Consider the following 27,457-nt stretch of genomic DNA (forward strand, 5'->3'; position numbering starts at 1 on the left):
AAAAACATACACTTCTAGAAACTCTGTTCTCTAAGAGGGAGGCTGGCAAGATGACAAAAAAGCCCTCAGCCATGGGCAGAACCAAGCAAGCTTCCAGGATGAAATGGGGATGCAGGCAAGAGGAGGGGTATCCAGACAAATGCTTAGGTCCTGAAGATTCCTGGTCCCCATTGACAGGTCCCACTCTGTAAGGGCTTAGGGTACTGTTCCCACTTAATTCTTGACATTATCTTTATGGCCCCCTTGGGGCTAATGTTCAGGACCAGGGGCAGAACAGACCCTTCTGCAACAATCAGCGCCAGCCCCGGGACTATGTCACAGATAGTAACCTAGAGCTCCCGGAGACTAAGTCTGGCAAGAAGATTGAAGAAGTTGGGCAGCAAAGTCGGACAGCTACCATCCTGTATACTAGACTGTGAGATATTTGTAACCTGAGAGTGGAGAGAAGGAAGTGGGCAGAAACAAGTGGAGTGTGAATGGGTAGAGGGCAGGGTTTATGCTCAAAGCCATGATGCAGGATAGGATGAGTCCATGCCTGGGGGAATGGGGGTGGTGGGGACACAAGCATAGGAGTGGAAGGGAGGCAGAGCAGAGAGGCAGGGCAGGTGTGAAGGCTGTGGGAGGGGCCATGAGGGGCGAGGCATAGGGAAGTGATAGGGCAGAGCTAGCAGGTAGGGACTAATAAGTCAAGCATGAGGGTTGGAAGCGAGGGAGGCCAGGTAGGTGGGACGAAGTGGGCCCAGAGGAGGAGAGTGGAGCTTGTGGGAATAATGGGGATGGAGCTAGGCAAATGAAGTAGGAGGAGGGGAAGAGGGGGATAGAAGAGGGGCCAGGAACGCCGCAAGGGAAGCGGGGAAGGAATAGGGGTGAAGAAATAGAGGGGAGGCTAGGGCAGGAGGAGAGGAAGGCAGGGAAAGGGGGCAGGTTCTGTGGTCTAGGTTGGGGCCGGCTGAGGGCACAGAAGGAACGAGAGTGAAGACCGCAAAGAGAAGTGGGAGCATGAGAATGAGCAGTTCAGAGGCGGAGCTAGAGGCGGGGTCATGTAGAGTAAGTGGAGAGTAGGTAAAGAAAATGGGGCGGGGAATATGGTAAAGATTGGGTAGGGCCAGGGGCGGAGAGTGCAGGTAGAGATGGGGCGGAGCGAATCGGAGAGAAAGAGGGGCTTAGGGGCGGATTCATACAGAGTGGACGTAGCGCGGGATGGGAGACTGGGAGACTGAGTGGCGGTAGGCCCCGCTGGAGGCTGGACCTGGGTGCAGCCCTGTGGAGTGGGCGTGACGTGAGGGGGCGGGGTCCCGAGGGTGGGGCGGGGCATCTAGATAGTGGAAAGTATGGCTGGAGGCAGGACTTGGGCGGAGTCATGCGGTGGGCGGAGCTCTGTGGGCGGAGCTAAGAGGACAGGCGGGGCGTGGGCCGGGCTAGCTCGCCGCAGCTGCTGCGCCCCCCTCGCGGACCCGGGCCCGCGGACCGGGATACCGAGGAGGACGCCCGCCGCGCCCGGCCCAAGCCTCGAGGAGCGGGGCGCAGAGCAAAGGGTCCGGGCGCGGGCGGCGGGCAGTCACCAAGGATCCCAGCCTGGGCCGGCCGAGGTGAGTGTCGCCACGGAGGTGGCGGGGAGACGCCGGCGGGGACCTGTCGGAGCCTTTGTCTGCGGCGCGCGGCCCCAGTCGCGCCGCCTCCCCGTTCCGCCCTCCCAGGCACCGGATGGTTGCCGCACCCCTTGTCCGGGGAGGATGGGTACCCTCGCGCAGTGCAAGATCTCCTGCATCCGAGCTGCGAGAGCTGGACGCAGGCTCCAGAAGGGGGACAGACGCGCGTGGCCTTGGCCGAGTCGGGTCACGGCATTATCTCCTCCCTTGGTCACACCTCAGGGGTCCTTGCAGCTTAAGTTCCTTCCGGACCCATCTCCTACCATCACTCCCTTCTGCCCAGCCAGCTTCCTTCTAGTTCTGAAAAAGGTTATGACAGAGGCGGGGCCTGGGCACTGGGTCACGACCTCCGAGTTGCCCCTGAAGTCTCTCTTTGCTGGTTGGTGGCCATGTGGGCCGGGGTCCAACTTTGATACTGCTAGGGCTGTCTGCGGAAGAAACATCAGGGTCTGCCAGTGTCCGGACTGTGCAGGAACCTAAAGCCTAGGCAGAGATGGGCCCCGGGCTACCCCTCTGCCCTGCGGGCATCCCAGGCCTTGACCAGTCTGTGGCACTGACGTTACAGTCATCTGTCCCCTGGCACTCAGAGAAGCTGCCCAAAGTAGATCAAAACCCACAGTCCTGCAGCGGGGAGTGGAGCCTTACGTTGCGCAGGGAGGCTCCCTAAACAACGTCTGGGCACGCACGGGACAGGGGCATCCAAGGGCATCTAATAAACAAGACGTGTAGCTGGAGCCGAAGTTCAAGGCCTGAGGAGGTCGAGCAGGCTGGCTTTCCAAGTGAAATTTAATTTTTCTGCCCCTTCTGCTGACTGCACATGTGGGGCAAGCAGCCCGAGAGACTATCCGTTCAGCAACTGGGAGGGGCCAGTGGTGGTCAGCCAGGTCAGGGTTCAGTTAGAGCTGTCTGGCTGTGGGTTTGACTTTCCTCTGCCTTTTTGGTTTATCTCTTCTGCAGACTGGCACTGTGTGCCTAGTTTTACAGGACTACTGAAAGCTTGGAGCTCTCTTTGACCCACTGGGTGCTTAGGGGGTGGCTTGCATCACTATTAAAACGCCAAGTGTGCGTAGCTAAATTTTTCCTAGCAACCACCCAGTCCCTTCTGTGAAGTACTCTCCCATCCTCTAGGTGGGTGCACTAGTGCCAAGGATGGTCTGAGAACTAAATAAATGTCCTGTATCATCCGCAATGCTTTCGTGACAAGCACTGAGGGGTCCCAAGTCAGGAGCGTAGAGAAGAGCTTCCTTTCCCATGTCTATATCTGCATGACCTTAGATGTTAATTAAAGTAGATATAGGAGGAGGAGGGACTGGAGACCCTGGATGTTGAATGTTGGGGGCTGGGAAAGGAGAGAGATGAAAGCCATGGGGACTGTGTAGGTGGCAGCTGCCTGCCACGCTGACTGAGCCAGAGCAAGCAGCCTGGCAGGATGCCGAACACGTCCGCCTTCCCGGATGGTGTGGCCTCAGCCAGGCAGAAACCTCTCGTGCTGGCCTGGCTTGTCTGGGAGCCTGCATCATGGGGGCCCCTAATGAAGATGAACCAGGCTTTTTGGATCTCAGGTGTCCTCTAGGACTGAGCTTCTATTCCAGGTGGACCAGGGGACACTGTGAATGGCATTCCAACAGTGTCCCCTTCCCGAGCCCCTCCTGTCTAAGGTTGGTGGGCAGGAGTCTGATCCAGCAACTCTTAAGTCTTCACTAACCCAGACCCTTTGGAGATCAGGGATGTGTATACCCAGTGACCAGCAAGACTGGGGTTGTACCCAATGCCTCTGTTATTTAAGCCCAAGCCAGCTACACCTTAAGCCTTTCTCAGTCTCTCCCGGATCTGGATATGGCTAGTTACTAGAACCACAGCAACTGGAGAGGACGTTCACCTGGCTTCCTAGCACTCAGAAAGAGAAGTTTCCTGCCTCTTGTCCACTGACCATGAGTACTGGGCCATTACCAATAGGTGTAGAGTTCCTTAGGTCCCAGATCATAAGTATGCTGCAAGCTCCAAAGCCCCAAGGAGACCATGTCTCAGTCTCTGACTCTAATGCCACTCTGTCAAAAGTTAGAGAATGGGGAGATGACATATCCAGGAGCAGGATTTCCTAACTGGTGAGAAGATCTCACGGGGTGGGGGGTGGGGATCTGGGTAAGAGGTAAACTGAGCCGGGCAGTGGTGGCGCACTCCTTTAATCCCAGCACTTGGGAGGCAGAGAGCGGACTTCTGAGTTCGAGGCCAGACTGGTCTACAGAGTGAGTTCCAGGACAGCCGAGGCTACACGAAGAAACCTTGTCTCAGAAAAAAAAAAAAAAAGGTAAATTGAGGCAACAGAGCTGCAGAAATGAGGACATGGTAAAGCAATGAAAACAGGTGGCTATGGCACACAGCATACTGATGACACAGGTCCAGAAGTAATCAGTGTAGTTCTTAAAGGTGGTGCCCTTGAGAGGTGGGACCTCCAGCTTCTTCCACGGCTTCTCTCACATGGTCTGCTGAGAAGGAGAGGCTGTCTCTGGCCATGGTCTGGGTCCACTGGCTATACACGTCGCATGCTATAGGAAGAGTGTGTATCGTCTCGTTATCAAATAAAAATTTCAAGAGTTTGAAAATTCACTTGACGAAAGTTAGAGGAAAACAAGCTAGACACTCCATGCACACGGGGTTACCTAAATATTGGGGTATTTCCCAGCCACAGGTTCCCTTTCCTCCAAAATAAGGGCTCGTAGATCTGAACTAAAGCAAGAAACACTGAGGTAAGACTACAATCGGTATGGCTCAGTGGTAGACCATCTGCCTAGAATCCCCCCAGTGAGGGGCTGGGGTGTGGCTCAGTGGTAGAGCCCCTGCCTAGAATCCCCCAGTGAGGGGCTGGGGTGTGACTCAGTGGTAGAGTCCCTGTCTAGAATCCCCCAATGAGGGGCTAGGGTGTGACTCAGCTGAGGCATGGCTCAATGGTAGAGTCCCTGCCTGGAATCCCCCCGTGAGCAGCTGGGGTGTGATTCAGTGTTAGGGCACCTGTATAGCATGTGTGCCTCTGAGCTTTATACTCAGTCCCACAAAATATATTTCTACAAGTAAACCAGTGGGTGAGGAGTGAATGGACAGAATGCACCCTGATGACTTAGTTGCAGGATGACTGTGTCCCCTCCCCTTACTGCCTCATCTCCTTTCCTCACAGTGTGAACTGCCATGGGCTCCATTGGAAGCCAGCGCCTCAAGGAGCCCTGCGTGGCAGCCACATCTGGCCAGAGTGTGGTAACAAGCTTTAGCTTTGACAACTTCCAGCTGGAGACGACAGCAGAGGGGGCTCAGGATCCAGGCATCAGAGTCAGGGGTGTCCCCACTTTCACAGACTCTGGTGAGTAAGTGACATTGTCTGCCCCAGGGCAGTGACTGGCCACATGGCCCCTGGTCAGTCTTTGTGGCAGGAGGAGCTTCAGGTTATCATAGGGACTAAGAGGCTCAGTTAGGATGAGGTAGGTGGCTAGGGCAACTAATAACAACTATGCCCAGCTCTGGTCCATGTCATGTGACCTCTGATAGTGGCCCTCCACAGCATAATCCCTGGCTGTAGCATCTCCTTCTCATTTGTGTTTTTCAAAGCAAACCATTCTTGGTTGCAGAGAATGAGGATTGGATATGAAGTTCAAGTTGCTGCTTTTAAGTCCCAATGTGTGATATGTAGCAAAGACTTGGACATCTCTGAGCCTGTTTCCCCAAACTGAAGTGCTGGTCCAAATGACTGTGCATTTTGGACTTGCAGAGCAGCTCTGGGATTGATGGGTCCAGGTTCAACCCTGCCGTCATCCCTCGTTTACTTGGGAACTTTGTACATTCTTGAGGGACAAGGCACAGACTTCAACACAGCTGCAGCAAAATTCATAGTGTCCCTTAGCACTATCTGGGAGCCACCTGTAAGAAGCACCTGTGAGCCACCTGTAAGAGGCACCTGTTGAAGACCTGGGAGCCACCTGGGAGGGTAGCATTTATTTGAAGTAGTACTGCTTCTGGCTCGGACATGTTCTTGGCTCCTTTGCCCCGAGTGGTGTTCTGCTCGATGAGCCCCATGTTGGGTTGCAAAGAACACCTGATCCTGTGCAAAGGGAGGGAGTCACTTCATTTCCAGCCCCCAAGGATAACAAGAGACATGGTAAGGGAAGGGCCCGGCAGACAGAGCCATGGAGTAGGCGGGACTTAGGTGTCAGTGATGACTTAAACTGTAAAGGCTGCAGGTATGGCGCACTTGGCATTGCAGGCTACGGCAACCAGGGTTCAGTTAGAGAAAAAGAATCAGGAGATGCTAGATAGAAGAAAGGAAAGAAGGAAGAAGATAGATAGGTAATAGATACCCATAGATAGATGCATAGATGATAGATAAGTGACAGATGATGGATGGGTGGATGGATGGATGGGTAGATACATTCATATATAGATACATAAATGTACAGACAGATAGATACATAGATTATAGATAAGTGATAGATGATTATTGATGGATGGATGGGTGATAGATATACATACATAGATACATAGATGATTGATAAGTGATAGATGATTGATCAATGGATGGATAGATGGATGGATAGATACATAGATGATAGATAAGTGACAGATGATTGCTAGATGGATAGATAGATAACAAGATAGATATAGATGGATGATAGAGAAGTAATTGCTAGATGATAGATAGATAGATAATAGATGATTGATGAATTGATGGGTAGATAGATAGATAGATACATAGATGATAGATAAATGATGGGTGGATAGGTAGATACATAAATAGATACATACATACATATATACATATATACATACATAGATGATAGATGATTGATGAATAGATAGATGGACAGATAACAGAAGATAGATATAGACAGTGATAGATAGATAGATAGATGGATAGATAGATAGATAGATAGATAGATAGATAGATAGATAGAAGTCCAGATATGGTGGCTCAGACTTATAATCACAGCATTTGGGAAGCTGATGTAGGATTACCACAATCCTAGACCAGCCTGAGCTGCATAACTTGACTTTGTCTTAATAAAGCCAAATAAATAATAGATATCTGAAATGATAGATGAATAGGTAGATGGTAGATGGATGAGTATGGAAGTAGATAAATGATTGGACAGAGAGCTAAATGATAGGTGGATGAATAAATAGATAGGTCAATTAAATAGACCATAAATTGAATAGATGGACAGATAGGCAGATGGGTAGAGGAATATTCAGATGATGGATGGAGCATATTATATGGATGTGTGAATGTAGATTGATGGAGGGTGGAAGGACAGTGGGGAAGATAATGGAGGATGGATGGATGGATGCGTGGGTGGATGAATAGAAAATGGATGGATGAATAGATAATGGCTAGATTGGTGGATAAAAGGATGACTGAAGAATGGGTGGTGGTGGTTGATTAGATTATGGGTAGATGGATGGATGAATGGTAGATGTATGGACAGATGTATGACTGATGGATGAGAGATGAATAGATGTACAGAGGATGGATGGATGGATGGATGGATGGATGGATGGATGGATGGATAGATGGATCAGTAGATGGGCGGGCAGATGAATGGGTGAGTGGATGGATGGATAGATGATAGATGGCTGGTTGGTGAATGTGGGATGCATAGGTGGTTAGATGATGGGTGGACAGATGGTTAAAGGATAGATGGATAAATAGCAGGATGAATGGATATTTGGATAGAGAATATATGGATAGATGGATGATAGGTAGGAGGAAGCATAGTTATAGACGTGATATGGATTTGTGCACATGTATAGATTATAGATATTTATTATGAGGAACTGACTTTCTAGAGTAGGGCTGGTGAAGCCACTACCTTAGAGTGTGTTTTATTGCTATAATGAAATACCGTAGGCCAGGTACTTTGTAAAGGATAGAGGCTTTTAAGCCTTCCATGGCTGGAGAATCAAGAACTTGTCACATGTTTCTATTTGCCTAATAATGACACCACAATGGCGGGAACCTGAGGGAGGTATCACAGGAGGAGACAGAAAATGAGAGCAAGCCACATGGCATGCCAAGCTCAATGACTCCCAAGGCTGAGAGCACACTCCCCGCAGAGAGACATCAACTCATCTTAGAGATCCAAACACTTATTATCACAAACCTCTACATCACCCCAGTGATGGCCAAGCCTTCTCCAGCATGTGAGCCCTTGATAGGGACATGCCACAAACCGTCACAGCAGATCGTCCAAAGTGGACAAAGCAGGTAGGTCAGAAGCAGCCTGGATCTCCAGCCCAGGCTGAGATCACCAGAAGACCAGAAGCCTCACCTGAGTCATTTTTCTCTCAGATGAACTCAAAGACTACTTTCTGCAGGACTCTCCCTGGCCCTACCTCAATAAGCCATGGGACAACCAAGCCCCAGGCCTCGGTTGCTGAGCGATGAAACAAAGCCCCTCACAATGTGCCGCTTACCAACTCAGCTCCCTAAGCATGCTTACTACCCAAACAAAGCCAAATCAGGAGCGTGCCACCGCTAAGCATGATACGGTTCATGTTTGGGCCCCTGAAACCATGTGAGCCCATTCCTCAGAGGCTTTTGCTAACTGCTAGCAATTCTTGTAGGTCCTGTAACCTCAATACAGCTAGCAATATCGGAGGATATCTTTTTTAAAAAATGATTTGTTCTGGTTTTATGTACATTGGTGTGTTTTGACTGTATGTATGTCTGTATGAGGGTGTCAGATCCCTTGGAACAGGACTTTCAGACACTTGTGTATTGCCATGTAGGTGTTCAGAACTGAATCCAGGACCTCTGGAAGAACAGCCAGTGCTCTTAACTGCTGATCCAGCTCTCCATCTCCAGAGCACATCTGTAAAGAAAAAACAACAACAACAAAACCAAAAACCAAAACCAAAACAAAACAAAAACAAAAACCTGGGTGTGGAGGTGCACACCTTTAATAGCATCACTTGGGAGGCAGATCTCTGTGAGTTCAAGGCCAGCTTGGTCTATGGAGCTAGTTCCAGGACAGCCAGGGATATACATAGAGAAACCAAACCCACAAGAGAAAGAGAGATGGGGAAAGAAAGAAAGGTGTTTGTTTATTGCTCTAGTGGGAGTGGGAGAGCACTCACGTGTGTTGTGGAGGTCAGAAGGCAAAGGGGCAACATGCAGGAGTTGATTTTCTTCCATCAGGTGGGTTCTGAAGACTGAATTGAGGTTGTGAGGTTTGGCAGCACTCACCACTACCCACTGAGCCATCTCTCCAGCCCTCTGTGAACACATCTTATGTTACTGATAAGGGCATCTAAGTTCCCTTGTAAGAGCCCTAATGTAATAACTATTTAAGGGCCAGCAAGATGGCTCAATGGGTAAAGGAGCTTGCCACCAAGCTGATGATTTAAGTTTGATCTCCAGAATCTACATGGTAGAAAGAACAGATTTCCTAAGTTGTCTCTGACTTCCACATGCAGCCAGGTGGACGGCTCAGTAGGCATGCACGCACGAGGACCCGAGTTCAGTCCCCAAGTTGTACATGAAAACTAGGTGTGGGGGCTGGAAAGATGGCTCATCAGTTAGGAGCACTGGCTGCTCTTGCAGAGGACCCGATCCCAGCAACCACAGGGTGGCTCACAACCATCCTTAACAGTGGTTCCAGGGGATCTGATATCTTTTCCTGGCTTCCGCAGGCACCAGCATGTATGATGCACAAATATACATTCATGAAAATACTTATACACATAAAATAAGTAAGTAATTTTTGAAAACAAAAATAAAAAAAAAACCCAAGCAGGTTATTCCCAGCACTGGAGAAGTGCATGATTCCTGGGGCTCTCTGACCAGCCAGTCTAGCTTGATTGGTGATCTCTAGGCTCAGTGAGAGACTGTCTCAAACATAAGGTAGAGAGAGGTAGAGTAAAGCACCTGATGTCACCCACTGGCCTCTACTCATACAGCCCCAACACGTACACTCAGTGACACCTGTCACATGATCATAGCATATGTTCTTGACCAGCTCATTCAGGTTCCCGCTGCTGCCAGCAGACAGCCCTGCTCGAAGCTTTGGTCCTGGCAAGTGTCTGAGCCTTTATTTCCCAAGGCCTGGGCATTAGGAACCCTGCGTGCACTGGATTCTTGGGATCTCCACTTAGCTGTAACACATGAGATGGCAGTGCCACAAGAGGCCAAGCATCCCTCTCACACTAGGCTTATTCTCCCTCATGCCTGTAGACAACAGCAACTTGCCGTGCCCTGATGGTCGGAATTAATCCCCCATTCACAAAGGTCTCCCTTGGCTGTTGAATCTGAACCAGAGTAGCAACTCTTTATGTCCAAAATGACAGGATCGTGTTGTCTTGGGGTGAAAGCTAAAACTCCTTAGATCAGGTGATGGGGATGTAGCCCAGTTGGTAGAGTGCTTGCTTAACATGTATGAGCCCTAGGCTCCATCGTCAGTATCAAATAAATCAAGTATGGTGGTGTATGCCTGTAATCCCAGCACTTGGGAGGTAGAGACAGAAAGATCAGAAGTTCAGGGTCATCTTTGGCTACATGATGAGTTGGAGGCCAGCCTTAGCTACATGAGATCTTTGGGGAGAAGAAAGGAAAAAGAAAGAGAGCTGCCATATCAACAGGGACAAAAATGAGTATCTTGTCAGTAGGTGCTAAAGGGACAAAGGGACAATCACAGGTGTCACTGCATGTCTGTTCTGGTTCCTGGATCCAAGCATTCTATCTGGGGAGACAGCTGGACACCCAGGACACTGCATTAGAGCATTAGACCTTGCTAGCCCCACAAAGCATTGCCATGGTTGAACCATTACAAGGTTGCTCCACCATTTGGTCACGCTTGCTGTGGCTGTGACCAGGGTGCTTGTGATGAGATGGCTTCTGGTGGACAGTGGCTGTGACAGTGGTGGACAGCAGGGACAGTGTCAGCATTCTTGGTGCCCATAGTGGCTGTGTTAGCTACGTGTGTTGTTACTGTGACAAAATGCCTGACAAAGGCAACTTAAAGGAGGGAAAGGTTTGCTTTGGCTCACAGTCTGAAAGATACCGACCCTCATAGTGGAGAAGGCACGGTGGCAGGAGCATGAGCTGATTGAGAGATGAGAACACTGTTCTGCTCATTTTTCTGTTTCCATTCAGTCCAGGGCCCCTGCTGGTGGGATTGGTGCTACCCAAACGGTGGGTGCGTCTTACCACCTCATTTAACCCAATCAAGATAATCTCACAGCAACATGGCCAGAGATTTTTTCTATTGTGGGTCTAAACCTCATCTCTTTGACAACTGACATCGGCTCAACTGACATCGGCTATCACTGGGCCTGGGGAAATGGTTCAAAGGTTAAAGCTCCTGCCCAGCAAGTATGGGGATCTGAGTTCAAATCCCAGAGCCCATATAAAAAGCCAAGCACAGGAACACATCTACAATCCACCTGCCTCTACCTCCAGAGTGCTGGGTTAGAGACCCTGTGCCACCACACCCAGCTAAAATTTAAATTAAAGGGGGCAGGGGCTGGTGAGATGGCTCAATGGTTAAGAGCACTGACTGCTTTTCCAGAGATCCTGAGTTCAATTCCCAGCAACCACATGATGACTCACAACTATCTGTAATGGGATCTGATGCCATCTTCTGGTGTGTCTGAAGACAGCAATAGTGTACTCATATACATAAAATAAATAAGTAAATTTTTAAAAAAAGCCAAGCACCATAGAGCACATCTATGATCCACCTGCCTCTAACTCCAGAGTGCTGTGGTTAGAGACCTGTGTCACCATGCCCAGCTAAATTTTAAACTAAAAAGAAGAGCGGGGCAACTGGAGAGATGGCTCAAAGGTTAAGAGTTCTTTCTGCTCTTTGAGTGGACCCAAGTTCAGTTCCCAACACCCACAACAGGTGGCTAACAACTGCCTATAATTTTGACTTCAAAAAGTGTGACACCCTCAGTTTCTGTGGGCACCTGTGAACACATGCGCACTCACAAACACTTGAAAAATAGATAGATAGGTAGGTAGGTAGGTAGGTAGGTAGAAAGAAAGAAAGAAAGAAAGGAAGGAAGGAAGGAAGGAAGAATAGAATAGGAAAGGTAACACTGGCATGGTGTTTGTGGTCTTGTAGATAGTAATCGGATTCCTGGGGCCCTGGTGGTGGTCAATAGCTGTGGCTGTATAGATGGCAACCATGGTGTAATGGCCACAGCCTGAGTGTGCTCACTAGTCTCTCCTGGTGTCTCCCCACTTAGCAGTAGAAGAACCTGTGCCAGACGACCGCTACCATGCCATCTACTTTGCCATGCTGCTGGCTGGCGTGGGCTTCCTACTGCCATACAACAGCTTTATCACCGATGTGGACTATCTTCACCACAAGTACCCAGGTGGGTCCCTCGGCTATCCACACAGCCCTCAAAGGCATCTCAGCACCCTCTCCCTGGGCGGGGGCCTTCTGGGAATCCCAAGGCACGGGACCCTGTCTGGGGATGTTGCCTGGAGAGGACGGCTAATGTGGTTTTCGGAGACACAGCAGATTACTACATCACACTGGGTGGAATACCTGTGGTGTGACCTTTATTTGGGGAGCGTAGTAGTTACTTTTTTCGTTGCTAACTGACAAATAGCCATTGAATGGAAGAAAGGCTTATTTCAACTCCCAGTTCGCCGGATATGGTCAACCCTGAGAGCGAAGGCACGGCAGCAGGCAGGGAAGACACGGTGAACAAGGCAAGAGTTTGGCTGTTTACACTGCAGTCACACTCCAGAGGCAGAGTGCGAACAGAAAGTGGCTCCTCCTATAAAATCCCAAGGCCCTCCCCTGATGCCTCGGTTCCTCCAGTGAGGCTCCACCTCCTAAAGGTTCCACAGCCGCCTCAAAACAGCGCCGCCTGCTGGGGATCAGATGTTGCAGCACGTGAGCCCACGTTCACATTTAAACCTCGACAGGGAGTAAAGGTCGTTTATGGACCCGTGTGTGTGGAAGCTGAGTTAGCCAGGGGCCACCGTGGCAGACGGAGGAGAAGCTCAGCTCCACTGGCAATTGTCGAGTGGCCTCAGCCTATCCACCCATTTCCTCGGGGAGAGTGAAGAGTCCTTGCAGGGGTGATTGAGGTAGCTGGAAGTCCCTCTCTGAGTCACTGTCCCTCTTCTATCCAGGGACCTCCATCGTGTTTGACATGAGCCTCACCTATATCTTGGTGGCACTGGCAGCTGTGCTCCTAAACAACGTTGTGGTGGAGAGGCTGAACCTGCACACTAGGATCACCACAGGTAACCAAGGCCACCCTGTGTCGTCCCCTTTCTGGGGACTCCATGCTCCTCCTTCGAGCTCCTAGCCCATGGCACCTGCCCACCCAGCTTCCCAGTCTCGCCTGTGAAACAGGTGCTTTTTCTAGGACCAGTGCAGGCTTTGTGGTTGGAAGTCAGGGTAAGGATAAGTACAATGACAGGGGCCTCCACGGTCTCTCGTGGGTGGTCCCACAGCACATCCCTAGGTCCTTACATAAGCCCTCCCCTTTGTCCATAGACTTAGCTCCAGTGGCTCATCCTCCAGGAAGCTCACACCATTTCCCTGTAGACCAATTTTTCTCAACCACCCCGCTGTTGCTGTGACCCTTTAATACAGTCCCTCACGCTGTGGTGACCCCCCAACCATAAAATTATTTTCGTTGCTACTTTATAACTGCGAACTTGCTATTGTTATGAATTGTAATGTAAATATCTGTGGGTTTTAATGATCTTCGGAGACCCCTGTGAGAGAGTCATTCAACCCTTACAGGGGTCACGACCCACAGTTTGAGAACCACCCACTGTAGACTCTCCTGGTGTCTTTTACCTGCCTAATATTGGGGGGCGGGGGGAGGCAGGTAGGCATAGCGTCTGAGACTTGTCTCTCTGGAAAATGGCGGGGAGGTGAGGAGCTCCCACCTGGCTGCTCACTGTGCCCTCACGGCTTCTCTGCTCCTTCCCTGCAGGCTACCTCCTCGCCCTGGGTCCCTTGCTGTTCATCAGCATATGTGATGTGTGGCTTCAGCTCTTCTCTCACGACCAGGCTTATGCCATCAACCTGGCTGCCGTGGGCACTGTGGCCTTTGGTTGCACAGGTAGGGAATGGGGCCAGGATGTACCAGGAGGGCTGAGCCCAAGTACTCTGTGGCTCTGTACAGAGAGCACACTGTAGAAGGTGAGTCGCCTCAGTGCTGGGGATGCGTCTATTGGATACACACAGAGTGTGCACACAGACTGTCACCTACACTTAAGGTCACTCTCGTGCAGCCCTGGCTTGGATACAGCTCCCTAGTTCTCTTGAACCCTGATCCTCCTGTCTCCACCTTCTTAGTATGCACACACACACACCCCACACCACACCATCCAGTTTGTGCAGTGCTGGGCATGGAACCAGGGTTTCATGAATGCCAGGCAAACTCTGTATTAACTAAGCTATATCCCAACCCACTCCTCTCTTTATTGAGACAGGATCTCATGCTGTCCAGGCTGGCTTTGAACTACTAATCCTGTTGCCTCCAGCTCCTGACATTACAGTTATACACAGCTCTCTCTTGCTTTTGCTGCATGGTCCAACTCCATCAAAAGTGGAGGTGGAGGCTGTGTTCCATGCAGCCCCTGGGGTGGGGGTGGGGTGTTAGCTTGACAGCCCCATTTCAACTAATAGCCTCTCTGTCACTGCTACTGGAAGAAAGGCTGAGTAAGCTCACCCTGTCTCATCTGGCAAGGGGCACGTGTCACCTCCGCTCCCATCAGCCAGGACGTATCAGTGATGTTGAACCCCAGGGGCAGGAAGGTGACCTTGTTCCGTGAATGTTTAGGGCCAATGTTGTTTCCTCCCCATGTTTCTGTATGGCTGTGGTAAACCTCACATTGCCTCTGGTGTGCATTCCTGCCTCCCAGTGCCAACATGGCACAGGAGGTCCACATGGCCTCTGGGTCAACCAGAAGCACGAGGTACCTGACCATGTCCCCCTCTCTCTCTTAAGTGCAGCAATCTAGCTTCTATGGCTACACGGGACTACTGCCCAAGAGGTACACGCAGGGCGTGATGACTGGAGAGAGTGAGTATTGAGACCCCCCCCCCCAGGGAAACACCATTGGGCATGCCTGGCTGGGGAGGTGGCCAGGAAGGCTTACACATGCCACAATGGGGATGGGGACTGTGGACGGTGAGGGATAGACCCCTGGGTGGGAGGGATATGTGCGCACATCTGTGTATGCCAGGGTTCTAGAATGTGAGCAGCATGTGTGATTGGGAGGTCACAGCTGCAGTGAGCAAGCAGGCGGGCATATTTTGTGTGTCCGTTGTGTGACTTTTCCCTGAGGGATGTGAACAGATAGGGCACAGGATCTGCACACCACCACCACCACCACCACCACCAACAACAACAACAACAAAACAGTTCCACCCACCCAGCTTGGGAGAGTTTATTTGGTTGATTCACAGGAGTGTGGGTGACTCAGAGAAAGCCACTCTGAGAAGCCCACCACAGCCTGGGTGTTAGCGGGTGTTTCTGGGGCTCCCGGCACAGCCTGGAGGCACCTCTGCTGGGTGCTTTCCTGTCCCCAGCAACTCTTACTGCTTGGCTAATCTTGAGGAGAGGCCTTGAGAATCTTGTATGGTTCATCTGGATGTTTAATCTTTACATCTTTATTCTCTGAGTCTTTTTGAACCCCCCTCCTTGTGTGTGTGTGTGTGTGTGTGTGTATATGTGTGCGTGCTTATGTCTCTATGTGTGTGTCTGTGCATGTATATGTCCGGGCAGATATGCTGAGGGTAAGTCCTCTTCCTCTCTCTCCCTCTCTCCCTCTCCCTCTCCCTCTGTCTCTGTCTCTCTCTGTCTCTCTCTCTCTCTCTCTGTGTGTGTGTGTGTGTGTGTGTGTGTGTGTGTTTGCTTGCGCATACACGCGCACACATGCACACTTGGGCAAGTGTGCTGAGGGTTCACGTGCTCAGGCCCATGATATCAGCTCCACTCAGGACCAAACCCTCCTCAGATGCACCCCCCCCTCCATTCACCAACTACCCTGCTTAGCGCTCTGCAACTTAATTGCTTGTCTGCAAAGACACCTCCCAGATGCCCCTCTCTGATACCCAGCACCCTTACTCAAACCTGAAATTTACCCAGGGCCCAGACCCCAGAAGGCCCCTAGACATGCCCTCCGCAGAGTCTGAGTCTGCCTGGTCTTGTCCTCTACTCTGTAGCTAGTCACAGTGAGACAAGCAGCAGGGCCCAGCCAGTGTCATCCTCGGAGGCTGGTCTCCATGGCCCCTTGGTGGCAGCCTGCTGTGGCCTCCTCCTACCACGTGCTACCTGTAACATCAAACCGTACCACTTAGGTAGGGCTAACTTCTGAGAGGTGACCAGCACACAGGTGGCTTTGCAAGCCTGCAGATTTACTGCTGTTGTTCTGAGACAGAGTCTCTTGTAGCCCAGGCTGGCTTCCAACTATGTATAGCTGAGGATAACCTTGAACTCCTGATCCTCCTGCTCCCAGCTCCTGAGTGTTGGGACTCTAGGCATATGCCACCATACTATCTTTACACTGTGTTGGGACCAGGACGCCATGTATGCTTAACAAGAACTCTACCAACCAAGCCACGATCATACCCCGAACTGGTGGATTTTTATGGTGGAATCTGGGAGGCTGGCCCATAAGGAAGGTAGATTGCTTTGGGACTGTAAAGCAGTAGCCAAGAGCCCACCCAAAGACAGACTTGCTCAGACCCCTGTCCATCTTCATCAGCTTATGGTGGACATGACGAGTCCTGCCTGCCACACATTGCCCTGTGGCTGTGGGTTGAACATAGGCAAACTTCCACACGCTAGCTGCAGCAGATCTGCCCGTCTTGACCAGCTGGCCCTTGTGCTGGGGGGAACCTCTCAGCATTTCATATATGCTCAAGACTCTTAACTGCTTGACATGCTCACTCTCAGTCTGTGTGCCTGGCTCTCGTGTACTGCACACCCTCTGACTTAACTCCCCCCTTCCAGGATAAGATGATCTGATCCTTCCCCCTCTGGCCACATCCTCTGCCCCAGCGTACACCCTGTACCACTGTTATGTGTTTCTTTGGTTTGTCTGTGGTCTCTTGCCATCAAGCCTAGGAAAGGAGGAGCCTTACACCCTCCTTGTGGGGAGCATCTCAGGGCAGGACGCCCAGCAAGAGCCCAGTGATGCTGCCCGTAGTGTGTGAGCAGATGACAGGGGTTGTGGGAGCTGAGGCAGGCTGGATGGATCGACAGGAAGTCTAGGGGCTGGGCTGGTGAAAGCCCGATTCAGCAGGGCTGGGGGCGGGGAGACAAGGGGAGGGGCTGCAAGTGGCTGGGGAAGACTTAGAGAGAAGCCAGGACAAGATGGAACTGGTAAGTGGAGGGCTAGGCAAAGTAGGGCGGGGCTAGGCAAAGTAGGGTGGGGGCTAGGAGGAACTATGTCTTGAACAGGGTGCAGGGGGTGGGGTCTTGTAGGATGATGGGCCAGTATGGACCAGGTGCTGTGAGTTGGGGCCAGAAACAGTAGAAGGATGGAGCGGAGAGGACCCAGTGAGGAAGTGCTGGTGGATGGGATGGAGTAGGGTGGAGCAAAGGCAGTAGAGGCATCGGAGGGGTGTGGCACGGGTGATAGAGGCACTGGGAACGTTGGTTTGCCACCCTCTCCCCTCCAGGCACGGCAGGGGTGATGATCTCTCTGAGCCGAATCCTCACTAAGCTGCTGCTCCCGGATGAGCGGGCCAGCACCATCATCTTTTTCCTGGTGTCTGCCGGCTTGGAGCTCCTGTGCTTCCTGCTGCACTTGCTGGTGCGGCGCAGCCGTTTTGTGCTCTATTACACCACTCGGCCCCGTGACAGCCGCCCCGTCCGGGCAGGCTACCGAGTGCACCATGATGTCGCATCAGGAGACATTCACTTTGTAAGTGCAGTGGCCTGGCCTGGCCTCCTTCTCCCACACAGGTACCTGAAGAGTTCCTTATCAGCCCTGTTATCGTGTGGGCCACCTTACACGACACTCTGTTAGGACAGTAGGAGGTGAGGGCTTTCCAGCTATAGCCAGAAAGAAGAGCCCAGATCTGTGACAGATCTCCAGAGCCTCGAAAGTGGGAATAATGGAAGCCAGGAGAATCCTGTAATAAGCTCCTTTCCGTTACATCTTAGGGGTTACCTCTCTGTGAGGACCCCAACACAGACCACTACTTCAAGGGTGGCCTCTTAATACCAACTCTTTAGAGGCTTCAGCTTGGGTTAGTCAAGCTGCAGTTCTGGAAAGCTAGCGCGCCCTCTAGTGGTTACATCCCGCATTACCCTTCCACCCCGCCCCACACTAGGGCCCAGGTGCTGCTGCTGTCCCTGACCTAACACCTAACGGAGGAGTGCAGGGCAGGTAAATATTGTCCCTTGATAAGGAAGCGCACACAGCAGGTGCTAACTTAATGTCTAGATGACTGTGGCTCTACCATTTGCCCTGGGTACCTGGCCCATGACTCCCATCATTCCTTGCTACGCAGGAGGAGCACCAAACTCCAGCCCTGTCCAGCAGCAGGTCCCCGAAGGACAGCCCAGCCCATGAGGTGACCCACAGCAACAGTGGGGTCTACATGCGTTTTGATGTGCCTCGGCCGCGAGTCAAACGGAGCTGGCCCACCTTTAGAGGTAAGTGTGATACACTGTGGGCTCTGGTGGCATCTGTGGCTATCACCCAGCTGAGATAGCAGGGGCTCCATGAGCACCAGCCTCTAACCCACCTCAATTCCCTCTAGCCCTGCTGTTGCACCGATACGTCGTGGCGCGGGTCATCTGGGCCGACATGCTGTCCATTGCGGTAACCTACTTCATTACACTGTGCCTGTTTCCTGGCCTGGAGTCTGAGATCCGCCACTGCGTGCTGGGGGAGTGGCTGCCCATCCTGGTCATGGCTGTGTTCAACCTGTCAGACTTTGTGGGCAAGGTGAGCCAAGGAGTAGCTTTGGGGAACCCCAGGAAGGCTCTGGTCTTTCTGGAGCAACGGCAGGCCGAGGGTACGTGTGGGAAGAATGGTAGCCATGAGTGTCACCATCTCTAACACTGTCCTGTGGAGTAAAGACCCTGCCTGGTCTCTCTGGCATCAACTGCGCTTCAGGCTAGAATCAGTCCCAATTCTCCTGCCTCACAGTCACTAGTGGATCTGTCCGAGGATGACACAGGCACAGGCTGCCAGCTGGGTAGCACATCTGTCACACAGTAGATGGGCTTGGTGTTTAAGACTGCAGTGGCACTAAGTCACCCTGCAGCTCAGGTTTGCTGCTACTGTGCTTTATGGAGTATGCAGGGTGGGACCCAGAGTTTTGGCCTTGTTGGGCAAGCAAGCATTCTACCACTGAGCCACACCACGAGCCCTTCACCCGGAGTGCTCTAGAATCCCCCAGTGAGGGGCTGAGGGCGTGGCTCAGTGGTAGAGCACCTGCCTAGAATCCCCCAGTGAGGGGCTGGGGGCGTGGCTCAGTGGTAGAGCACCTGCCTAGAATCCCTTAGGGAGGTATTGGGGTTGAGGGGACAGAGGCATGGCTCACCATTAGAGTGCTTGTCTAGCATATTCCAGGTTTCACCTTCTATCACCAGTACTGTAAAGGGGGCAGGTATATGAGAATGAGTGGCCCTTGTGAGGTAAGCTGGACTGAGTCAAGGCTGTATGGGGACAGGCTGTAGCTGGGGGGCCTGGCTGAAGAGACAGGCTCATGACTAGGTGGGCAATCCCAGACTCCTTGCTCTCTGCAGATCCTGGCAGCCCTACCTGTGGACTGGCGGGGCACTCATCTGCTCGCCTGCTCTTGCCTGCGTGTGGTCTTCATCCCCCTCTTCATCCTGTGTGTGTACCCCAGCGGCATGCCCGCCCTCCGCCACCCTGCCTGGCCCTGTGTCTTCTCGTTGCTAATGGGCATCAGCAATGGCTACTTTGGCAGTGTGCCCATGATCCTGGCAGCTGGAAAAGTGAGCCCCAAGCAGCGGGAGCTGGCAGGTAAGATCCACTGGCTTGAGCCTATATACTTAGCACTCTCCTAAGTGGTGGGGACATGATGCTGCCCACATGTGCGGGGTTACACTTCTGAGACAGGGATGGACAATAAACAGAGATAACAGACAGATGTGATGTGTTTCACAGTGGTGAGTCCTAGGGGCTATTAGTCTGAGAAGTTAGGGCAGATGCAAAGACTGGGGGTGGGGGGGGGGATGATGTAAAGAGAACAATCTCGCAAGACATTACTGAGAAAACAGCTTTTGAGCAAAACCCTGGAGGAAGAAATGAAGGAGATAGGTACAGGAAGTCGCAAGGAATGGTATCTAAGTAGAGGGAGCCATGTGTGCAAAAGTCCTGAGACTTGGCTCAGTGGTAGAACCGCTGCCTAGAACTCCCAGTGAGGGGCTGGGGTGTGGCTCAGTGGCAGAGCACCTGCCTAGAATTCTCAGTGAGAGGTTGAGGTGTGGCTCAGTGGTAGAACACAGGGTCTCACAGGCTCTCGAGCCCTGGCAATTGTCACCACAGTGCACATGTGAGAAGCCATGGCCACAGAGATTGTCTAGCACAGTGCAACCTCAACGCCCATGACTCAGGGTCACTCTTATCCACAGGAAACACCATGACTGTGTCCTATATGTCGGGACTGACCCTGGGCTCTGCTGTGGCCTACTGCACCTACAGCCTCACCCGTGATGCCCACAGCAGCTGCTTTCAAACAGCCAGCGCCAACGACTCCATCCCTGTCGGCCCCTGAGCCAGGCCCACCCGATCCTGCCCCTCTGCCCAGGAAGGGCTGCTTGGGCCAGTTACTCCAAGGCCTGAGGACCCTCCCACCCCTGCCTCAGTGCCTGCAGGGTCCTGGCCACCTCCTAAGCCACTAACGCCACCTTGCCACCTTGTCCCAGTTGCCCAAAGCAGCTGGAACTTGTCTTCACCCCCAGGGCACCGCCTCCCCGTGTCCCGTGTTTGGTCAGACACCTGCCCTTCACCCTCTATGTCCAGAGGCTCAACATTTGTCACACATCATGGTGGGGTTACTCAGCCTCAAATCCACTGGGAATGGCTGACTCCCTTTAGTGTGACCCCACTGTGGGGTCTCATGGTCTTTAATGTAGTTTTCATTTACTGGACAGGGGGCACCTCCTTGTATTAGAAATCTTGGAGGAAAGTCCCCAACCCCATTCTGTCCCTTTCTTGTTCTTAGACGCTTCTTCACAACCCTCCCCCCGTCCCCATACACATAAAGCATTAAGTCTGGAAAACTCATTCCTAGGTCTACACAGGCCTCCTGTAGTCATAGCAACCAAGCTGACCTGGGTGCACTCACCTTAGGTGGAGGACTTCCCCCCCCACCTTCTCCCTTAGGGCACAGGCTAAGGGCCACGGCTCACAGGGATGTCCCATTTCCTTCTAGCTCCATTCAACTTATCCATAATGCAGGGACAGCTGAGATCCACTCATGACCTAGGCCACCCCACTCCCGTCCACCAAGAGTCAAGTACTAACATGACACACTTGAAACACTGGCAAAAGCTGCAAGGTGAGGAGTGGAGGCGTGGGTGCCAGGATCGGCTGTAGGGCCTCCTGCCAAAGAGAGCTTTTGCTGAGCCAGGGCACTTACCTCTCCACACACTGTGGCCCCAGCTGTGACCACCCCATACCAATCCCTGCTGTGTCCTGTCTACCTGTGTGTTCTCTGACTACCGCACTGGCCATTAAAGATGGCAGAGACTGCCCACTGCTGTCCTGAGGAGGTGTTTGTGGGGGGAGGGCTGGGAAATGAGCTACTGGGGTAGGGTGGAGAGATTAAAATGAGGTCCTGATGGGATGTCTTCCTCACTATGCTGAGACGTTTGTGGTCCCACCTATGAGACAGCCCATCTGCCCCGTGCTAGGTGTTTTTAGAACTAGCTTGGTCAGGAGCCTGCTCTTGTGCCCAGTGCAGAGCATCTGGGGTTTGCACTGGCCTTAGAGATCCTTGAGCCCTGAGGACGGGGGGTGGGGGGGAATATATGAATATGTGCATCTGACTCATAGGAAGAAGAGCTCAAAGTGGAGAGTGTGTTGGTCCCAGTTCTACCCCTCTGGGGATGGGAGGCAGGCTGCTCCAAGCCAGGAACGGATTCTTTCTATTACAGTCCCCATTTCTGGTGACAATTTAGAGACATATTCTGTCTCTCTGTCTTTCTCTGTGTGTGTGTATATATATGTATGTGTGTGCATGTGTGTGCACAGAAGCTAGAAGAAGGCATCCAATGTCCATTATTATTACATCACCCTCTGCCTTACATATCTTGCCTCACCTAACCTGCTCCCCAACACTTGGGCTAGACTGTCTGGCCAGTGAGCCCCTAGAATCCACCTGTTACCACCCCCACTGGCCATACTAATTTCTTGAACAGAGTTCTGTGGATTCAAACTCAGTCCTCCTGCTTGTACAGCCAATGCTGTTACTCACTGAGCTGCCTCCCCAGGTCCTTTCCCTATTCTGCATTCTTAAAGAATGGAATAGTTAAATGGGGACTTGGAAGAGGACCCCATAAGTCCTGTAGCCTCAAGAGACTTGCTATGCAACCCTTGAGGGTCCCAGTTGGGCAGCCTGATGAATCGAGATCAAGGTTGTGGTAATACCACAGGTGGTCTCTAGATAGCAACAGTGTGAACCTTCCCATCCATGACCAGTTTCCTTGCCCACCTCTAGCCTCTCCTTCCCACGTTATCACTTGTTGCCAACCCCACTGTGTCTATCCATGCATTTACACACTTGTGGCTGGCCAGTCCTCCAATCCAGCTTCCACAGGCCCCGGAACATTGCCCCACCCAGATACAGATGTGTGGCCTTCACCCTTCCAGATGTGGGCTAGACCTGTATGTTTGCCTGGCTGTGGAGGCCAGTGGGCATTCTGAGGTGTCAACCCTTACACACCATCCACTCTGTGACAGGTTTTCACTGACCTGGGGCTTGAACACTGACGGACACTGGGCTCCCGAGGAGCACAGCCATGCCTGCTCGCTTGTGTGTTTTCTGGGTATGGGACTCAGGCAGGCATTTTACTTGACTTCTCCAACCTACAGCTCTGAAAAGGTTTTAGATTTATGTGTTTTGCCTGCATGCATGTCTGCACCACATGAAGCCTGGTCAGAGAGAATCATACCCTTGGGACATGAGTTACACATGGCTGTGAGCCATGTGGATACTGGGTACTGAACCCAGATCTGCAAGAGCGGCAGGCACTCAACTCCTGAGCCATTGTCTCTCCAGGCCCTCACTCTGGCTTCGAGAACTTTCTAAAATGCTGTATCAAACTTATCTCTGGGCCCAGTACTGCAGCTTCAGGATGCACCCTCAGTTTTGCCACTCCCTCACCTGCATGTGTGGCTCCAGCCTCTCTCCAACTCTGGGTGCCCCAGGAACAAGGGCCCCGCCTGGATCCTCCACACTGATTCTACCGTCCCAGCACCCCAAAATAAGCCACTCCAAAGACATAGTATTTTTCCAATTAAATTTTTTCTTTTCTTTTTCTTTCCTTTTTTTTTTTTTTATGAAAAAAGATCACACAGAATTTGTCAACAAACAAAATTCCAAAAGAAACTTTTAAAAAAAAAATCAGGAAACAGTAATTACCCCCCACCCCAAAAAGAAAAGAAAAAACAAAACCGAATTCTGGCTTTTCCTTCCTTCAAGATTGTCTGCTCAAAGCCTCCGGGGACCCCACTGGGGTCTGGCAGGCACAGGGGGACTGGTTAAGTGCTTCGGGCTGAGCTGGGGGCTGGGCTCGGGCCCCCCTTTCTATCTCCATCTCTCATCCATTTGGGGGCACATACAGTACACATGGGCAGGGGTGAGGGTACAGGGGAGTGGGGGGAGGCATAAAGCCGGTGCTAGACATTCACGATCTAACAGGAAATAAAAAATAATATTCTGCACGTCAGAATGTGTTTTTTTTTTTATAATTTCATAGCTATTTTTCACAGTTTTAAAAAGTTTATATATATATATTTATATATATTTATCTTTATATATATAATTAAAAAGTTGACTCCATTTAAAGGTGTATGATACAGGGGCAGGCTACAGTAAACTGTACAGGTAACCTTTCGGATCCTCCTGGTGGAGGGGCCGGGCGGGCCGTGCCAGGCATGGGCGCGGATTTCAGCACCATTGGGGATTTCTGTAGTGTAAGGGTCTGGGCTGGGGGGGCACACGGGGTGTGGTGATGCTCCTGGGCTGCCCTCCCCTGCCTTGTTCCCCAAGTCCAGGCTGTCCTGAGAGGGTGGAGGCCGGGCATGCGGACGCCTAGATGCCCGGGTGATTGGTGAAGCTGGCTGGCGTTGGGGCCCCCCCAGCCCATGGTAGGAGGTCTTGGATGGGCTACGTGCTGGGTGCGGCTGAACTCTATACCAAACATCAGTTTGAGTCCTTGGAACTCTCCCTTACCCCATCCAGAGTCTACACAGGCCCAGAGCTCAGAGGGCAGCCTCATCAAGCGCATACAAAGTGCTGGAGGGAAGTCCTCCTTGCTGAGGTGACCCTGAGGGGACAGCAGAGCTGGACCCTGACGGCTGAGGTGGGGGGTGTCTCAGCATGAGGGCACCAGGGGATGACCAGAAAGGGTCTGGAAATGTGTGCACATGTGCGCACACACGTGCATGCATACGGGTACACACATGTACACACTCGCACTTGCCTGGGGCGTCCACCTGGCCACATGCACACGCCCACAAGCACACTGGCATGCATACAACACACATGGTCCCACGCCATGGCAGTGGTGGGGAAGGGGGGGGGTCTCTGCAGGCCCCGCTGGGTGGGCGGCACTCAGCAGAGCACAGGCACGCCGTCCGTGGAGAAGATCATGCCTGTGGTGGGCTCATAGGTGCCCGCGAGGTAGTAGAGGCCCTCGCTGTCCTGGTATTTCTTGGTCTTCAACATCTGTTCATACTGCTCCAGGCCCACCACCAGGCACTTGTGGGACACTGTCTGAACATCGTTCTCATCCACATGGGAGGACTGGTACAGGGCACGCTGTGGGGGCAGAGTGTGAGTGTTAGAAACTGGAGGGAGGGGCTGGTAAGATGGCTCAGCAGTTCAGAGCACTGACTGCTCTCCTAAGGTCCTGAGTTCAAATCCCAGCAACCACATGGTGACTCACAACCACCCATAATGAGACCTGATGCCCTCTTTTGGTGAGTCTGAAGACAGCTACAGTGTACTTATTTATAATAATAAATCTTTGGGCTGGTAGCGAACAGGGACTGAGCGAGTGGGGCCGACTAGAGCGAGCAGAGGTCCTGAGTTAAATTCCCAGCAGCCACATGATGGCTCACAACCATCTGTACAGCTACAGTGTACTCATATACATAAAATAAATAAATCTTAAGAAAGAGAGAGAGAGAGAGAAAGAGAGGGAGGGAAGGAGGGAGGGAAGAAGGAAGGGAGGAAGGAAGGAAGGAAAGAAGGAAGGAAGGAAGAAAGGAAGGAAGGAAGGAAGGAAGGAAGGAAGGAAGGAAGGAAGAAACTGGAGGAAGACCCCGGGAGGCTTTAAGGGCAGAGACCTGGAGACAGAGATGGAGTGATGGAGAGACAGATGGGAACAAAGAGAAGCAGCAAGAGATGGAGAGAGAATGATGGAGAGACAGAAACCAAGAGAGATGAAGAGATGGAGGGAAACGGATAGCAAGGGAACAGAGGATACCCAAAGGCAAGAACAGACATAATGCCATCTGCACTGTGCTCAGATCCCCAGCACCCATGTAAGTAGCAGATGGGTGCGGTAGCCTGCCTGAAACCTCAGCCTTGGATGATGGAGACAGGGACCTCTGGAGCAAGCTAGCTAGTAAGATCAGCCACATCAGTGAGCTCTGGGTTTGGTATCAGGAAACCTCCCAATGGCGGCAGTGAACCTCTAGCCACATCTGCATGCACACTCACCACCACAGGTACAAACGTGTGTGTGTGTGCAGACACACGGAAAAGAAAAACGAGAGAAACAACAGAAGAAAAGATGAATAGAGGTGCCCATAAATGCCAGAGCAAGACACAGAAAGGAAGGGGCACTAGGAGGCACTGGACCAAAGGCAGATTCAGTAAGCAGGTCAGACAGAGACAGGGACTCCAGTAGTCTAGAGCCACAGATGAGATAGAGGGGGGTGGGAGGAAGGGAGGGAGAGACAGTGAGGAGGAGAGGGAGAGAGGGAGAGAGGGAGAAGGGGGAAACAGGGAGGGTGGAGGGAGAGTGGGAAGGAGGCTGGGAGGAGCAGAGCAGAAAGCATGAGGCCCACTCCATCTAGACAGAGCTTGCATCCCAGCACCAAGAGCCCATTGCTGCTTCTTACCTCCATAAAGTCCTTCCTCTGGCTGGAGGCCCGCAGGGCTGCAGGGAGGCTATGCCCCGACTTCTGGTCCCAGTGCTTGGGGAGGGATGGATGAGGGTAAGTCTCAGCCTTGTTGTCCTCCCATCTGAGATCCCAGCCCCACTACACAAACTCCCCGGACTCAACCTTCCCATGTATAGGGGCCACCGTTCACAGCACGCCCAGCCTCAAATGGTGTGATGGTTTTTAATTGCCAATTTGATATAACCTAGAATTATCTGGGAAGAGTCTCAATAAGGCACTAAGTCAAGCTGGGTTTGGGGTACATCTGATGGGGATTATATTGATTTTGTTCATTAAGGCGAGAAGACCCAGCCCACTGTGGGTGGCTCTATTCCCTGCACAGGGAACCCTGGACTACAGTAGAGGAAGCAAGCTGAGCACTAAGCATGAATGCGTTCATTTCTCTCTGCTCCTGACTGTGGACAGTTGAGCTGTCTCATGCTCCTGCGCCTGTGACTCCCCACAGAGCTAATTATATATATATATATATATATATATATATATATATATATATATATATATATATGAACTGTCAGGATATTTTATCACATCAACAGAAAGGAAACACCACAGGTCTACCTTTACATACCAGGGTTTCTTTCAGTTCCCAGCAGGGAAACTCACCTGGCCCTCATGGAACTGTTTGCCCGGGCTGGTTTCCTCCGGATGGTAGAACCACTTGACACGAACCACCATGTTATTGCCCCATGACTCCCACATGCTCTGGATCCGGCCAATATAGGGCAGGTTGGGGCGACCAGCCGACAGGAAGACTGCACAGTCGCCAATGCGGATCATCTCCTTGCCTCGGACGATAGCCTTGTAGAAGAGCTTGCGAGCCTTACCTTTCATGCCTCGCCGCTGTGGGATACAAGAACCAGGACTAGAGTCCAGCACTGTGCTTGAACCCACAGAGCCAAAGGCAAGGCACCCGACCAAGCACTGTCTGGGCAGATCTGGATCCTCAATCCCTGGACTTAAGTCACCTGCCATGAATCATGGGGGTCTGCATGGAGGGGATGCTTTCGCTTGAGTTTAGAAGCGCTCCTGCTACCCTCGAGTTCACACTTAAGGAACAACCAGCTGGTGGTGCTACTGAGGGAGTGGAACATAGTTTAGAGCTAGTGTCTGACATGAGCAAGAAGGTCACTGGAGGTGTGGTCTTAAAAGGAGCCTCTGGCTCTTTCCTCTGTTTCCTGCCAGTCAAAGGTAGTTTGTGCAGCATGTGCTTCTGATTAGCTGAGGCCCAACCAATGGAGCCAGAACCAGCACATGGTAGGTGGGAACTATGAGCCAAAACAAACCTTTCTTTTTCATATGTTGATCATCTCAAGTAAGTTCTCCTAGCAACGGGGGTGGGGGATGGGGGATGGGGGGTGTATGTGTTTGTGTACACACACACATGCACTATATATACTTGCAGATTGATTATATGTGTTGCAGGTACATGGAT

At 51.8% G+C, this 27,457-nt stretch overlaps 2 protein-coding genes across 13 annotated transcripts in view; one reads left to right on the forward strand and one right to left on the reverse strand.

Moving 5' to 3' along the window:
* Positions 1-1,401: 1,401 nt before the first annotated feature.
* On the forward strand, positions 1,402-21,369 carry Slc29a4 (solute carrier family 29 member 4). 2 transcript variants are annotated; one of them, XM_031338594.1, is made up of 11 exons: positions 1,402-1,589; positions 4,822-5,001; positions 11,880-12,011; positions 12,784-12,897; positions 13,602-13,730; positions 14,622-14,696; positions 17,303-17,547; positions 18,140-18,284; positions 18,392-18,579; positions 19,386-19,626; positions 20,238-21,369. In XM_031338594.1, the coding sequence occupies exons 2-11, from the start codon at positions 4,833-4,835 to the stop codon at positions 20,378-20,380; spliced, it is 1,581 nt and encodes a 526-aa protein (XP_031194454.1). In that variant the 5' UTR covers positions 1,402-1,589; positions 4,822-4,832; the 3' UTR covers positions 20,381-21,369. The 2 variants fall into 2 exon arrangements, with proteins under 2 accessions (XP_031194454.1, XP_031194456.1); XM_031338596.1 differs by having other exon boundaries at positions 11,883-12,011.
* Positions 21,370-23,565: 2,196 nt separating this feature from the next.
* Tnrc18 (trinucleotide repeat containing 18) overlaps positions 23,566-27,457 on the reverse strand; it is a 101,493-nt gene continuing 97,601 nt past the window's right edge. For 8 of the 11 annotated variants that reach the window (XM_031338583.1, XM_031338589.1, XM_031338584.1 and 5 more), the window contains 3 exons: positions 26,629-26,865; positions 25,963-26,037; positions 23,566-24,652 (listed from right to left, as the gene is read on the reverse strand). In XM_031338583.1, coding sequence (XP_031194443.1) covers positions 24,446-24,652; positions 25,963-26,037; positions 26,629-26,865 — 519 coding nt within the window. In that variant the 3' untranslated portion in view covers positions 23,566-24,445. The remainder of the gene's footprint in view (positions 24,653-25,962; positions 26,038-26,628; positions 26,866-27,457) is intronic. The other 3 variants (XM_031338585.1, XM_031338592.1, XM_031338590.1) reach the window with 1 other exon arrangement.

The sequence above is a fragment of the Mastomys coucha genome, unplaced genomic scaffold, assembly GCF_008632895.1.
Source record: "Mastomys coucha isolate ucsf_1 unplaced genomic scaffold, UCSF_Mcou_1 pScaffold22, whole genome shotgun sequence".
NCBI classification, from domain to species: domain Eukaryota; kingdom Metazoa; phylum Chordata; class Mammalia; order Rodentia; family Muridae; genus Mastomys; species Mastomys coucha.